The sequence below is a fragment of the Quercus robur genome, chromosome 6 (assembly GCF_932294415.1).
Source record: "Quercus robur chromosome 6, dhQueRobu3.1, whole genome shotgun sequence".
NCBI classification, from domain to species: domain Eukaryota; kingdom Viridiplantae; phylum Streptophyta; class Magnoliopsida; order Fagales; family Fagaceae; genus Quercus; species Quercus robur.
In genome coordinates, this window is record NC_065539.1 from 21,997,619 (window position 1) to 22,014,156 (window position 16,538).

The 16,538-nt window shown below is 34.2% G+C and overlaps 1 protein-coding gene across 2 annotated transcripts; it reads right to left on the minus strand.

The window, feature by feature from the left end:
• Positions 1-10,394: 10,394 nt before the first annotated feature.
• LOC126733258 (small GTPase LIP1) lies at positions 10,395-16,538 on the minus strand. Of its 2 annotated transcripts, none has more exons than XM_050436486.1 (7): positions 15,824-16,538; positions 14,419-14,510; positions 14,183-14,324; positions 12,384-12,688; positions 11,589-11,642; positions 11,355-11,485; positions 10,395-10,893 (listed from the first exon to the last, which is right to left on the minus strand). In XM_050436486.1, the coding sequence occupies exons 1-7, from the start codon at positions 15,921-15,923 to the stop codon at positions 10,695-10,697; spliced, it is 1,023 nt and encodes a 340-aa protein (XP_050292443.1). In that variant the 5' UTR covers positions 15,924-16,538; the 3' UTR covers positions 10,395-10,694. The 2 variants fall into 2 exon arrangements, with proteins under 2 accessions (XP_050292443.1, XP_050292444.1); XM_050436487.1 differs by having other exon boundaries at positions 10,395-10,890; positions 15,824-16,535.

Here is a 16,538-nt window from a genome sequence, read left to right on the forward strand (position 1 = left end):
TGGTTAGAAAAGATGAATCAATTGAAAAAACATATTTTGTTTTTTGATTTTCTTAAAAACCATTATGTTTCAAATGATGAAACTTCAATACAACATTTAAATGTGATAAAAAAATCAAATTTTGTTTAAGAAAACAAAACCATTGTTAAGTCTACTCATCCTCCTCTTGAAACAATTTTGATAACTACTAAGAAGGATGAAGTCAAGGCCTCTCATTTCAAAATTGTTGATGATCAAACTCCCATTGTTAGACTTATTGAACAAAACAATTTTACTAATGAATCTTTGCATATTATTGGTCAACAACTTGATTGCATTGAAGAAAAAATTGTTGAAAAAACTGTTTCTCTTGAAAAGTCTGTTTCTTTTAAAACTGAGAAACCTTTGATTGATTTACCCAGTTAAAGAGAAAAAGTTATGTTTAAAACTTCTCAGTCCAAGACTCTTGAAATTGTTGAAAAAAATGCTTTCTGATTTAAAAGACAAAACTGAGGGTACTTCTACAAGTACTCCGGCTGCTCGAACCACTACGAGCACTCTAGCTGCTCGAACTATTTCTAAAAAAAAAAATTGTTTTTGAAGAAAATACAGATTCTGATACTGTATCTTCTGTTTCTGCTAAAAAGATTTTTGATGATGATTTACCAGAAATTAAAAGATTTGTTGGAAATTCCAAACTCATGTCTTTTACAAAGAACTGGTATTCAAAACCCACTTCTTCTCATATGCAGTTTGAAGAAAGATCTTTTCAAACACAGTTTTCTGTTTCTGTTAATAAGCTTTATGAATGGAATATTGATGGTTTGTCTAACAAGAAATCATTAATAAAATGAGTCATATGTCTATGGTTGGTATTGCTTATCAAAATAACCATGATCTTGATCAACCTGAAATTGTTAATTTACTTGTTACTGGTTTTTCTGGTACTCTTCGTGGATGGTGGGATTCATATATCATTGAAGAATCTAGAGAGTCTATTAAACATGCTGTTAAAAAGAATGATGAAGGTTTGCCTATTTTTTATGAAAGTATTGGTCGCGGTATTCCTGATGGTGTTAATACCCTAATCTATACTATTCTCAAACATTTTGTTGGTACTCCATCCAATATTTCATCTCATGTTTCTGATTATTTAAATAATTTGAGTTGTCCTACTATATCTGATTACAAATGGTATCAAGATGTTTTTACTTCCAGAGTGATGCTCCGGAAAGATTGCCACAAGCCTTATTGGAAAGAAAAGTTTATTGACAGTCTGCCTCCTATCTTTGCTCATAAGGTAAAACAAGAGTTAATGGGTAAAAATGATTCTATTGATTATGATAATTTAACATATGGTGATATTTTCAGTACTATTAAAAAACTTGGTATCAATATGTGTAATGATGAAAAACTGTTAAAACACTAACTAAAGAATAAAAGAAAAGCTAAATATGAAATGGGTAATTTCTTTGAACAATATGGTTTGCCTCCTATTGCTCCTTCCAGGCAAAAAAGTAAAAAACATGATAAAAGCCATAAAAAAAAAAAAAAAAAAAAATACAAACACAACTTTGTTAAACCTAATGATTTCTATGCTAAGAAGAAAAATGTTTCTAAAAAATATGATAAACAGAGATCAAGTAAAGGTAAATGCTTTAACTGTGATAAACCTGGACACTTTAGTAAAGACTGTAAGCTAAAACCTAGTAAGTTGAAAAACAAGTTCAACATGTTAAATATTGATGATAAAGAGCAAGAAGAATTATTCAGAATTCTTGAATCAAACAACTCGTATGATTCTTTGGAAGATGATTTTTCTTCTTCATCTGATTTTTGCTATCAATCTGCTGATGATTCTTCTGATTCTCCTAATATTAAAATTGGTTGTAGAGATTCCTATTGCAATGTTATTAATTCTGTTAATGCTCTCACTAAGAGTGAAGAAGATGAAAAATTAATAATTCAACTGATAAATCAAATTCAAAATCCTGAATTACAAAAAGAATATTTGGATAAGTTTAAGAAAAATTTAATAAAAGATGAAACTAGTAAAAAACTAAAATCAACTATAAGCTTTGAAGAAACTTTGGAAAGATTTAATAAGAAGAAATCCAAAGAATTGACTGTTAATGATCTCCAACATGAAATTAATGTTGTTAAACAAGAGATAAATGAATTAAAACATGAATTTAAAAGCATTAAAAATGATAACAATAATCTCAAACAAGAATTGATAATGTTAAAAATTGATAAAAATCTTAATAAATCTGATAACGAACAAGATGAACAAGATGAGCACAAAGATGGAGATGAATCTAGTCAACAGGCTCTTCTTTCTAATAAAGGTTGATAATTCTCAACTTAGTCTTGTGAATAAATTGCTTCCTCCAAAATGGTTTACAAAAGTTAAAATTATTGTTTCCCATGATTATTATTTCACTGTTATTGCTATAATTGATTCTAGTGCGGATATGAACTGTATCCAAGAAGGATTGATTTCTTCAAAATATTTTGAAAAATCAACTGAAAGATTGGTTTCTACTAATGGTTCCCAAATGAAGATCAAATATGAATTGAATAATGCTCATGTTTGTCATGATAATGTCTGTTTCAAGATTCCTTCTGTTCTTGTTAAAAACATGACTGATAAAGTAATTCTTGGTCTGCCATTTATAAATGCTTTGTATCCTTTTCTTGTTGAACATGATGGAATTACTCCTGATCTTTTTGGACAGAAAGTAAAATTCAAATTTGCTTCAAAGTTTGAAATTGATATTGATAATCTGTCTTATGAAAAATACTCTCCCATGAATGCACTTATTCAAGAACTAATGATGAGTTCTTGCCAATATTTCACAGATGATTTTAAAGGTAATATTCATAATACCAAAATGTTAAGTACTATCAACTGTCCTAACATTATCAATGTTTCTTTGCAGGAATCGGCGCATGTCTCAAGTATAAATACCACTAATAAGTGGAATAATACTAATACCACTAGTAAGTGAATTATTATGACTTCCTCGGCAGAGACGAGGAACAAGGAAAAAACACCAGCACTCTATTCTCAAGACAAAAGGCTATATATATACATATATATATAAATGGGGGTAAGCTACAAACAAAGGGTGCCGTTCAGAGGGCACTGGGGGCAGAAGCATAAATAGGTTACAAGTGTAGTTCTAGTACAAGTGTAAACTAGGGGAGAAGAAGAGAAGAGAGCCATTCTGATTACAAAGTATTTCTGGGTACTGAGTAAGAAGCTCTAGTGAGGAAGTATCAAACTTAGCCTGCTGAAGACTGAGGCCAAAGGTCCCTTTTATAGCTGAGGAGAGCTTTGGATAAGATCAGGAGACTGCTGAAATCACGGAGAGTAATTTGCTTTTACTGAAGGTAGATTCTTTTCCACCGAAAGCAAACAGTGATTTCCATGATTCTGTCTGGGGTACTGTAGAGTGAACAGTAACTGGTCACTGTTTATGAACAGTGTTTTGTCCCCTTGCTTTTCTGGAATAGTGACTCTGCATAGTGTTCTGGACTGTGCAGTGAATAGTGACTTGTCTGCATGTGGGTACTGTTCTGAATAGTAACCGGTTCTTTGCAAAGATGATTTCTGAGCTTCTGGAGGCTTAATCAGTATCATGGCCAAAAGGATAACCATCATAAGGATCCCATGGAGGATCATAGTCGTAATTATGCTCATGGTATCTGGCAAATTTGTCGCAAATGCCGCAGTACAGGATAGGTTCATAATCTGCTTGTCGCATTACTATCTGTCCGGGCTCTATGTATTCAATCCTTTCGGTATGGAGAGATTCAAAATACGGCCTGGTGGTGAATACTGTAATTCTTCCAGTATTTCCAACAAAGTGGTAATTCTGCCATAACTCATGGGTGACATCTATAATCTCGTTGTTGAAGTAACCACTCCAGCAACTTGCAAGAGCTTTAGGGTCTTCATCATGGAGATAAGAGTCTCCTTCATACCAAGGGCCACTGTGAGTATAACCGTTGATGAGTACAAGGTGGTGAGCAGGTTGGATCTCCATCCAATTGTTTCTGTCCCAGTGGGGGAGAGTACTCCAACATCTGATAGAGACAAATGGACTTTTGATCTTTGAGACAACCTGTCTGATGATTTGTGGGAATTGGTTGATCTGATCATGACTTGTGAGTCTGATGAGTCGGACGAACCCATATTCGAACATTCTTGAAAGCCAGCTTGGATCTTCTTCAACAGACCAATCTTCATAATTGATTATTAGGCCGGGGAAGGGATGTTGCTTCTCATAGACCCTTTGGCTGCTTCCAAAATACTTTTCCCAGGTTGATAGGATGAAGGCAGCGTCTTCTGATTCATCGTATACTGGAAAATGAGTGATGACCATTATCTGTAAATGCTTGAACCATAGGTCACATGATTCAGTCATAGCCTTGCTTCGGAATATACGTTCTTGTATATCAGAAGGCAAGTTAGCAACAGCACTTCTTAGCTGGTTTTGAGTCTTAAGACTTAACCGAGCATAATTGGTGCCCATAATAGTCGTTTTATCCATTGAATGGATATCCTCTTTGCCAAAGAGTTGACTAATGGTATTTCTTCCAATTTCAATTTCTGCCTCAAGGTTTACTAGGTGCAATTCTAGTGCTCTAAGGGTTCTTTGGAAAAGGTGATTGTTGCTTTGAGTATAGGCTCTTTGAAGGTTATCGAGGACAATTTTGATGGAAGGTGGAAGTCCTGTATATACTCCATTAGAAAATTGGAAATTCCTGGATAAAACTTCATGCAAAGTGATATTTTTATTACCACCTGAAAATGTTATTTGAAGCGGAACATGTTCAGGAAGGGATATTACTTCTCTGGGTTCTGGTCCAGAGAAAGCGCCTTCGTGCTTTTGAGGAAGAGGACCCCGAACAGGGGCTTTTCCTTTGTTCCTGCTTGAAGAAGCCATTTTCCCCTTACTAGTGGGGCTAGTATGAAAAGTTATTTGCTTTTCTTCCTGCCATGTATTAACAAAATGGTTATTTCTGAAAACATATTTGTTAAAATCATGAGATGTCATGGAGCAAATACTTTTGTATGTAATGTGATGAGATGATAATTTATGAGGTTTCTTGGGACTCAAAGAATTATCAAATATGGTGGATGGTACAATTTGATCAAGGTTCTGAACTTGATTTGGACCAAATGAAGAAGCTTTGATAAGGTTAAGATTTTTAGAAACAGAAACTCTTTTGAGACACTCAATGTCTTTCGGTTCAGGATTTCTAAGAAATTTAAACTTGACCGGTTGGTCAAAGGGATGAGTAGTGATTCCTTCACTATCTGTGGTAAATGGATATAACAAACACATGAATGGGTTTCCTAAGATGACCCTATCTGTTATATTCTTGACAAGAACAAAGGTGGTTTTAAAACACGCATTGTCTTGGCAAACCTGTGCCTCTGGGATTTTGAATTCAATCTGCATTTTCCCACCACTTGCAGAAGTTAACCTTTCTTTGGTTTTCTGGAAGTATTTAGAGGGGATGATTCCTTCTTGAATGCAGTTGAGATCTGCGCCTGAGTCTATTAGGGCTACAACTTCGAATTGAAAATCTTTTATGACAATCCTGACTTTGGAATGCCATTTTTGAAAGTTAATGCTACTGATGGTTTGTAAGAACGATCCAGTGGATGGTTCTGGCTCCATATCTGTAGTAGGATTAATAGTGTCATCTATTTCTTCATCAGAAAGGTTTTGTAATGAGGTTTTGTCCTCATTGCCTTGTTGAGAAGTGAATTCTAGGTTTTTGACTCTTAAATCCATGAGACCATGATCAACCCTAAGGATGGTTAATTCCTGCTTAAGGTTTCTCATTTCTACTTTGTGATCCTTGATCTCTTTCTGAAGATCATGGATGGTGATCTCTTTCTTGGATTTGGTAAACCTATTGTAGATTTTTTCCAAATCAACTAGGGGTTCCTGAAACCTGGGTTTGGATGTACTAGCTTCCTTGACTAGGGTTTTGTGGAACTCACTAAGTCTTTGAGCTTTTTCTTCGGGGTCCTTGATCTGTTCTATGAGATCGAGGAGTAGCTCTTCTTGCTTGGAAAGTACATGGATAGTTTTGTTTCTACAACAACTATCCTGGCAGGCTAGGATTTCATCTGTGTCGCTAGAGGGACTAGAAGATGCTCTAGAAGTTTCAGAAGATGTCCTAAACAACTGACGTTTCTCTTGGTCACTAGACTCACTGCTTAGGTGATCGAGTTCTAAGAGTTTGAAGATCTCGTCCTTGTTGGCTTGGTCATTAATGAGTGTATTGATAAGGGTTTTTGCCTTAGCTTGACAATCTTTTTTCCAATGACCCTTCTTTCCACATTGATGACACGTTCCTAGTGTCTTAGGTATGAATTTGCCTGTGGACTGGGACCTAGATTGGGATCTGCCTTTCTTATAGTAATCATTGGTACTATATATATATATATATATATATATATATATACAATGACATTGAGATTAAGAGAGGTGAAATATTGGTTGACTTTCTCTTTTCTCATCTCGTAGAGACATTACCTTGCCCTGTCTTTCAAATTAGGGAAACTTGCCTGGCAAGACTTCACCATACCTTGGTCTACAAGGCCTTTTGTAAAATGTTTAATAATAAATAATATTGATATTTTAAAACACAAAGAATTTCTTTATCAAGCAATACTCAATGAAAATACAGCAAATCTTTAACACTATTAATAAAAAATTTCACCCCAAATTTTTTAACAATCAAATAATACAAAGTTTAAATTACTAACACAATAATTTGTTGAACCAACAAATTCCATCTAATTTAAAACATGCCAAGTAATAATAAAAATAATCTCATCGAGGAGGTTCATTATTGAGTATTGACACTCCCTGTTTGTCAACTCCTTTTTTTAGACACAAAAGGATTTGAAAATTTTGGTGTTTATTTCATGACGATTGCTCAATGTCGTCAAGCCAAGATATTAATTGAATTTTTTTTGGTAAACAAAATTCAAACCCAAATCCATTATTCAATAATAAGAAATTTTATCAACTGAACTAATTGAAATTTACTAGCGCATCAACATATTGATTAGCCTCTCTAGTCTCTAAAGTAGTGTTTGATATGAATTTAAGGAATCTTTTGATCAGCTTCCCATAATCTAATTATCTTTAATATAATAAATTTTTTATTTAGTTTAGACATATTTTTAGAGAAGGTTTTTTTTTTTTTTTTTTTTTTTTTTTTCCTAGAGAAGTTTGTATAAATAAAATCCATTATCGTTTAAAAAAAAATCTATAAAGAAGAAAAGAAAAATCAATGCCTTTTGTTTATTGAGCTAAAAACTTGCGCAAAATCTTTTGGTCTGAAATCCACATATGTAGCTCTGTATTTATAGATTAATTAATTAAGTTCTTTTAGACAAAAACTAATCAAATCTCAGCCCTTCATTTTAGGCACAAAGGAGAGTTGCAATTGCGAACCGAACTAGCCTTTTTTTTTTTTTTTTTTGTTTTTTGTGAGAAGCCGACAAAGCTAGTACTTAGTCGAATACTGTATATATACATAACATAACGCCAAAACCCTCTCACAGCCCTTTTTTCTTGTTTCTACACCGTCTTTAATTCCTTATGTTTCCACAAAGTACAAACTCTTCGTCCTCTTCTGGTACGTGTTGATCTTCGTCCTCAACTTTTCTACTAGTCTAAATCTGTATTTATTTTTCGTATATATTCTTTCTTCTATATCTGTGTTTTGTGGATCTTTGTTTGTATTTTGAGTTTCATATATAGCCTGTGTGTGATCAGTATGTTTCTTGGTACCCAAGCAAAAACTATAAAGATACCCAAGCAAAAACTATAAAGATACCTTCTTTTTTATGAATGCTGCTGATAACAGTATAAAGATACCTTCTTTTTTTATGAATGCCACTGATAACCGTATGTATTTTTATATGATTCTATTTGATCATCAATGATTAATATTGCACTTGCACAGCTTCTACCACAAAGTAAATTTATGTGGAACTTTGTATCTATGTATGAATTCTTTGTCTCTCTCTCATTCACTTTCTTTTAATCTTCTTGGTGATTTATTTTATTATGTTCTTTATATAATACAAGTAATCACAAATAGAAACATAAACTTCTTCGGAAGATTTTCTAATAATAATCTTCAAATCTCTGTTGCATTGGTAGGCTAGCTTTGTGGTTATTCTAACCTTACACCACACTATCAGGGTTTAAAGCTTTATGGAATGGGTTTAAGGCGGGTTAAGTTTCACCCCTTCAATTTTCTCTTTGGGGGGTATAAAATTAATCATGTTTGTTAGTTTTTCTGGTTGCATTGGTTTGTTACAACAAATTGGTAGGCTTAATTAGATACATAGGTAGGCACTAAATTAGGTTAGAACTGAATTTGGTACAACAACTGCAAAAATTTGGGTTGGAATTGGATTAATTGATCAAAGTTTGTAAAATCGATTTGCAATCTATTCTTAATAACACAACGAAATTTAGGATATAATAACATTAAATATACTTAAATGAAATTTACTCGTTTGATCACTTAAATTAGATTGTTGCATGCCGTTGCATAATGACATAAACAAAGTTAATGTTAAAGATATTAAAAGTTAAAACCCAAACCCATGATATTATTCAAATGAAGATTCATGATATTATCCCAGTCCAAATTGTACTAATAATCCTAATCCTATTACTACGTATATATGTATATCTTTTTGCTGCCAATTATATATTATATATTATAATGATTTTGGGAGTAAGGTTGTGTTTGTTGTTGTTGTCTATGTATATAGACAGTAAAGGAGTTGGGTTCAAACCATAGATATGGGGTATCATAAAAAGATCTAATCTAATCCAATTAAAAATAATTATTTGTCCAAGTAGTATTAAGATCTTAATTTGTGGGTTCAATTTATTAGCTCAATTTTTTGTCAATGAATAAAAGACTTGTGTTCAAATTGTATTATATTTATATTATTAAAAAAAAATTGTAATCCTACTAGTATATGTTCTTATAAAATGGTACTCTCTCATATCTCATTAATAATGGATCTCCTAATTAATTTAATTAATGAGACATTATTATATAAGAAGAGAAAGATTCACAGGTGTGTTGAATAATTACTCACTCCAAATTCATATTGATTGTGCTGTGTCTATTTGCTATCTAATAATTTTCTTATTTGAAAGCAGGCAAAACTCTTTCTTATTCTCAAGCATTAACAATGTCATCTTACGAGAAGAAAACCAAGACCAAGACAATAAACAAGACCACCAGAAACATACCGCAGCAGCAGATGCCAACAACTAGAGGAACAAGAGGGACAAATGAAAAGTGCACCTCAGTTGAGGCTTGGTCACCACCATACATGGATGGCAAAAGCAAGACCACAAACAAGACCACCCAAAACGTAACACAACAGCAGATTCTAACAACAAGAGACAAGAAGCAAACCGAGAGCAAGACTATAAACACACCACAGCAGCAGCAGCAGCAGCAGCAGGGGATACTAACAACAAGAGGGACAAATGAGAAGTGCACTACTTCAGTTGAGAATTGGTCACCATATATGGAAGGCATAATGCCAGAAAAACCAGAGCACATGAGCCCAGAGATGGAGTTTCATTTTAGGAGGGCATTTCATCATTTTGTGGATGACTTCTTATATAATCCAAGTAGGACAACTCGTCGGTTGCCAATCTTTGAACAACTATGCCAAGAGGAAAAATGAATATGGGAGAGCTTTATGCATTTTAGTCTTAAGAGTGCAGGGAGCAATATGGACATGTTAACCAATCTAAGCACTCAATGACTCTTAAGCTCATGATAATTCTTTAGTGGAAAAAACTAAAAATTTTAGCTTCGAACCAATATAGAGCTAAAGTTTGTCAATCTTTAGTTAGATGATTTTTGTATTTTTTGTGTAATACTCTATAGTGATGCAAATTTGCACTTCAAATCATATTCTACATTTCTATGTCAGGCAACTAGAATTCACTTGGAAGCCAACTCTTGCTCTTGTCATCAAGATGATTTTGTAGACGGTAAACCTATGCAAAAAGTTGTTATTAGCTAGTTCCTTAGATTCTTTCATAAAAATAAATTAGAGAGAACTTTGAATCTTCATGCTCCAAAATTATAGAATTTAATTTCAAATTAAAAATCAGAAAAGAACATTTTACATAACAACCGAGCTTTTTTTTGAGTCACAAAGCCCACTTTTTTACTCAATAAAGTTACAAAATAAACTCTTGCCAGTTTGCCAAAACGCCACTGAGATTAAAATTTAAAAGTAGGGAAAGTATAAGTTTGCTATATTTTAGGTCTCAGCTTTATGACCATAAAAGGTCAATTGGTACCAGAAGCACTCGAAAATATATGTCAAGGTTCACTATATTCATTATCCAAAGTAATTTTTAACTTGTACATTTAAAAAAAAATGCTTTACAAACAGAATTACTAAGAAAAAGAATTAAGAGAGTTCGATTACAAAGAATCACCTGTAGTTTCAGGTTCAACAATTAATTTTCATACACTTTAATTAATGGTATGACAAAAACCGCTTACTATGGGAGAGCCTGTAGATATAAAAGAATCAATAAAACGTTTAACCAGCATGGCAAAGAAATGGATTAACAGCTTATATGTGCAATCTTTGCAGCTAGAGGCAGTGATCATCACACGTTAATATCTGAGCGCTTTGATCTGGCATTACTGCTGAACTCTGAAGAGCCAGTCAGGGAAAATCTGGGGAGGCTGTAACTTTCTGAAACTGAAACTGGCTGCTGAGGATAAAGGGTGGGAGGTGGCGTGAGATTGCGTTGTGCTGGAAGGGGAGGAAGCACGTTGTATTTGTAAGGATCACCACTTAAGCTGCTGGCAGTAAATATATTGGTAAGCATAGCTACACATAGGGTGACTGAAAACAAGTTAAAAGTAGAAAGACAACAAATGATAAGTCAAAGAGTTCATGCTATAGAGAGAGAAAGCATATCAAAGGAGTCAATCAGTAAGACTTGTAACTACCAAAAAAAATAAATAAACTACCATACAAAACCCTTCATAGTAAAAGATTTCAGAGTTCTTGTCCTTTCCTCCATCTTTTTGATGATTAAACAAAGGCAAACCCAAAGAGCTATTATAAATAAATAGAAATGTAATCATATAGAGTCTAAAAATCAATTACCATATTCTATCATATGCAAAAGCTCTAATTTTAATCAAGCATACTTCAGCACAAGATGATGGGGCTGACAACAATGATTATTGTGATTGTTGTATAAACAAGCTTTGAATTGAAAACAAATCAGAAATTGTAAGTGTTCGGCAGAGAGTACCTCGTATTCTTATAAGACTGATCCTCATCGCTTAAATCTTCATCTAAACGATGTGAGACTCTCTGCACTGAAGAAATAGACCAAGGAGTTTGTACAGATAAGTCATCTGAAAAGTATCTTCTTCTGATTAGCTGAAACAAAGGGTTGACACAGGAGTTGGATGACATCCCAAAAAGAAGGGAAAGGAAAAGAATGGGGAGGGGCAAAACATACAAAAAGAACAAGAATACAGACCGAACGAAAAAATTTCACCACAGCTTCCTTGTCATATCTTGCTTCTTTAGCAGCCTGCATATGTCCAACATTTACACCATTACATATATAAAGTAGTATGACATACCCCATTACATAAATACATACAATGCATCAAATACTACTGTTTTAGTTTTACTACATGCTACACCTGCCTTTCAATAAAATAGTTTAGGAGTTAAAAGACCATCAGGTCTTCCTAAATGAAATTAGGAATGGAACCTTTTTTATTTTTAAAAATTTGTTGCATAGGTCGTGCTAACAGACAAGATAAAACTACCCATAATTGAAAATGAAAATAGGAGGATAAAGTACACTTTTAACTCTCCAATTTTCTTTTCTTTTCTTTTTTGTTGATAAGTAAATGTCCAATTTTCATTAATTAGTCACAGTTCTTATAAGTATACCATATTGTCCTCCAATTTTTAACATCATTTCAAATTTGTCCTTCTGTCCAAATTTGTTAAGATTAAAATAAGACCATTAGTCCTGGAAGCTGACATTTCTTGTCTACAGTCCTGTCCAAATTTGTTAAGATTAAAATAAGACCATTAGTCCGGGAAGCTGACATTTCTTGTTTACATGGCAACCAAAAACACTAAATTTTCTGTATAAGAAGCCACACCTTAGCTCAAAAACATCACTCATGATACTCAATTATAGGGTCCATGTTGAAACCATTAATATAGCATTAGCCAAGAAGAAAGGAGAGAAAATACCCCAAGTTGAACAAATATTGATGCATTGAAACTTAAGAGGTTAAGTCCAAATTCTTACTGCAAGAAGGCCTCCACTGCCTGGAAAACTCTCAGTCAGCGGAAGTTCTTCACTGGATGGAAGCAAACCCTGCTTCTCAACCCACTGGCGAGCTGCATCAACAAGATTGCCACTGCTTCCTCTTGTACCCTCTTTTGCAGCAATATCAGCTTTGTTACCAATAACAATATATGGGACAGGAAGGCCAAAGGGACCTCCAGATCCTAGGGGAGCTGAAAAGGTCCCATTTGCAGCAATCTCAGTTGCCCATTTCTGCAAGCTTGTTTTTGTCCTTCTCTGGGAGAGATCATGAACAAAAATAATACCTGCATCCAAATTTCATGCCAGAACCATAAGTAGAAACCATAGGATCGCCCTGTGTGCAATAAATATTGATGCACCATTAGTTTCAATGGGAACTGAAATTAGGAAAAGGACTTTATCTCACCATGGAATGATTTGTGTACCACTACAGTGATAATCTCAGTATGCTGCTACTACTTATGAGAAATGTGAGATAGTAAGAATTTTATAAATGGCTCCAGAAAGCTTCCTCTAAAAGATAGATTTTTTATACTTCATCTTTTTTTTTTTTTTTTTTTTTTTTTTTTGATAAGTAAGAATGATATATATACGAAAGGCTACTCTATGCATGAAGAACATAGAGCAAACCTAGAAAAAACAAGAAGAAGAAAACAGAACAAAAACCAAAAAGAAAACCAAACAACAGAATAATTACAAAAGAGAAAGGGGGCTAAGAAAAGAAGGGAGAGAGTCACTGGTCGTGAGTCCCCATGCCCGAGACCAATCAAAAAGAGTCCCACTAAAAGAAGGAAGCGTCTAATCACCAGTGCTATCCAAATTCTCAAAAGTCCGCCGATTCTGCTCCTTCCAAACACACCATAGGATGCACAACGGAACTAAGTTCCAAATCTGAGACGAGTGCTTCCCCAACCAATTCCACCAGCCAAAAAGCAAATCTGGTATCGATCTAGGTATATCCCAAGACAAGCCAAAAGTTATAAAGACAAATCTCCATAACCGATAAGCCATCTCACAATGAAGAAGTAAGCGGTCCACCGTCTTTCCACAATGACGGCACGTAATGCACCAGTCCACAAAATCCAATCTCCTCAATCTCAAGTTATCACCCATTAGGATCTTATTCCAAGCTACACACCAAACAAAAAAAGAAACTCGCCTAGCGGCCTTTGCTCTCCAAATAGCTTTCCAAGGAAAGACAATTGAGGGAGAATCCCTTAATTTATTATAAAATTTTCACAGATTTACTTTCAACAAATTACCAAATAACTATGATCACGTAACAAGTAAGAAGAATTTTCTAGATTATTTACTAAGTTTACTTTTCTACAGCATCATACTCAAGACTCAATGAGAAACTAATACTTAGTTGGGGCATATATGCATTTGTTTACTCTTCACTTGATGTCAATACATTGGCAAATTGCAGGATGGGTCCAACTGACTAACCCATAGTTCTCCAAACTCGGTTTTCATAGTGTGAAAGTCAAATATGGGATCATCACCATATAGAACCTGAAAGGATCAGGAGATGCAATAATGTCTACTTATACACTGACTAGTGACAAGCCTAAGCAAGGTAGTGTATTTATTAACTAAACATATATATCACTTATTGGAAATTACTATACTTTTGGAACAGTTTTTATCTTCTTCAGGTTTTACATACACGTGTTCTTTTAGGACTTCTTTCTATTTTTAGATTTGAGTCATTTTGACACACAATTAGCTATGAGGAGAATATGACATTTGTGAAAGGATGGAAATTCAGTAATCACCATTAATTTGTGAATAGAAAAGAGACCGGCAGTCTTTGTAACGATCATGGCCTGACACATCCCATAGTTCAACAAAGAAATCTCTCTCAGCATCACCTTTTATGCCACTTGAAGAGCTCCCGGAATATCCATAAGTAATGTGCTGGATAAAAGAAACAGCAATTACTTGGTGCAAAATTAAATTTCAGCACTATCTTAAAATTTCCTTGCAGAATTAAAAGAATATTAAATCTTACCTTCACACCAACAGTACACCCAATTGTTTGAGTAGGGCGAGTGATGGAGGAACCTTTGATAATCAAATGAACAAGAGAAGTTTTCCCAACTCCTATCAAAAGGTTATGAATTGAAAATAAGTACCTAAACATTAAGAGAAGTAACAAAAAAAGAAAGAAAAAAAGAATGCTATATGTACACACATACAAAAAGCAGCACTCATTTAGTGAAAGCAGATCATGGGTCTTCCTCCATTCGTCATTGATTTACATAGATTAGCATATCTCATGTTAGGCACAAGCACAAAATCAATTAAATGCCTATGAAAAAGCTTAAATTCAAATCACAGTCTGCATGCTTTAAAATTACTTCAAACTAACGCAGTTGCTCAGCATAGAGCCAATCACTGTCTAGTACAACCTAGTTCTGAAAACCAACATGCATGCGCGTACATACAAAAACACACACACCTGGGTTATAAGCACCTGAAGAACTTGTATACTTCTTGAAATTATTAAGATCTACATTTCTAATCTTAATTTAAGGTAAAGGCAGGTAAGGTTTTGCCAAAACTATGGCAACAGTTACCAAGTCCTCCTGACATACAATGAGAGTAGAGTTTTCTGGTAATCAAAAGAATAAATCTCTAAACCTGATCTCATTGATAACAAGTCTGACTAAATAATTCAATCAGAGTAAATTCTGTCATTTAAGTCAGTCATCCTACCCAGTGAGATTTTCAAGTCCATGCCAACGAGCTATAGCTCAAATGATACCAACTTTTTCCTGTATGAACAAGATGGAGGGTGAAATCATGCATTCAAAACCTACCATGTGTTCCGTAACTTTCCAATAAGAAAAAAAAAATATGCCTGCAACCATCTGCCATTAAATACAATGATTGAAACAAAGACCACATACACTTCCAATTTGGAGTTTAAAAGTCATGGAATATCAAACCATCAATTAATATACGTCTATAGTTTCATCTCTAGAACCAATTTCACGGATTACCTAAGTTCTTGTATGCTTTTCTAAATGTCAGTAATCATCTGAGAACGAAATGAGATCTTGTATAATTACAGTTCACGGAAGTAAGAGAGAGAAAAATAAAAGTTCAATCAGTCTACTTAAGTTGCACTTCTTGATCCACAGTTCGTGCGCTAATATAATCCAAATAAGCAAACTCATACAAATATTCACCTCCTATTCATCCAAATTGTTTCAAACAGAAATTAAGTATCAGCAGCCCTATTCTATATATGGGATTAACACATAAGGAAATCATTAAACATCCAACACACTAACACATTACCAGAACCATACAAGCATATATAAAACAACACATACCAAAAGCAATCAAAATTGCCAGAACCAACATAGAGTTACAAAACAGCAAAGAGAGAAGATTAAATTAACAATTACCTGAGTCACCAACAACAAGTACTCGAACCTGACCAGAAAGTGGTCCACCATTTTGCTCTTTGCTCTCCCTCTCCCTATCACGCTCCCCTCTCCAAAACATGTTGTCCTCCAAAAATCACTTCAAACTCCAAACAAAGCCAAACAAACAAAAACCCACCAACCAAATCACTCTCCCTCAAAACTCACACATTCACAAATCACTCCAACTCTAAGTCCCATCAAACAAACTCAACCTCCATGAAAAGAAACAAGTTTTCCAATTGGGTACCCCGGATTCCAATATCAAATCCATACTAAACAAAGATTAGCCCAAGATCTAAGCTTGAATTACAAAACCCATTACCATACATCTCCAAAAAAACCCAATAAACCCAGCTGCAACAAAATAGATCTGGCAACAAATCTTGAAGTCTGTCTCTTTGGAAATCACAAAAAATAAGAACTGGGTCAGTTAAAGAACAAGTTTAAGCTCACAAAACCACAAAAACAAGAGGCGGGTCTTGCTCCAAATTGATGGAGGAGTCCAGTATTGAATAATAGACAATAAAGAACAAGATTTGAAGGAATAGGAAATGAGTGGGTTTTTTGGTTCTGTGTTTTTTTTTAGGGTCCAACAAAAAATGTTGGAAACAAAATAAAAAACGGTAAGCAAAATTGGTTTAGATCGGTGAGGCTCGAAATCCTTGGATTTGCTGGAGAAGGTGTAGTTCACCTT

Coding starts and splice junctions, on each gene's coding strand:
- LOC126733258 (XM_050436486.1), bottom strand. CDS start 15,923: ATGTTTTGGAGAGGGGAGCGTGATAGGGAGAGGGAGAGCAAAGAGCAA. Junction 14,325..14,418: donor GGTGTACTGTTGGTGTGAAG/GTAAGATTTAAT, acceptor TCTTTTATCCAG/CACATTACTTATGGATATTC. Junction 11,486..11,588: donor TGGTGAAATTTTTTCGTTCG/GTCTGTATTCTT, acceptor CCTTTGTTTCAG/CTAATCAGAAGAAGATACTT.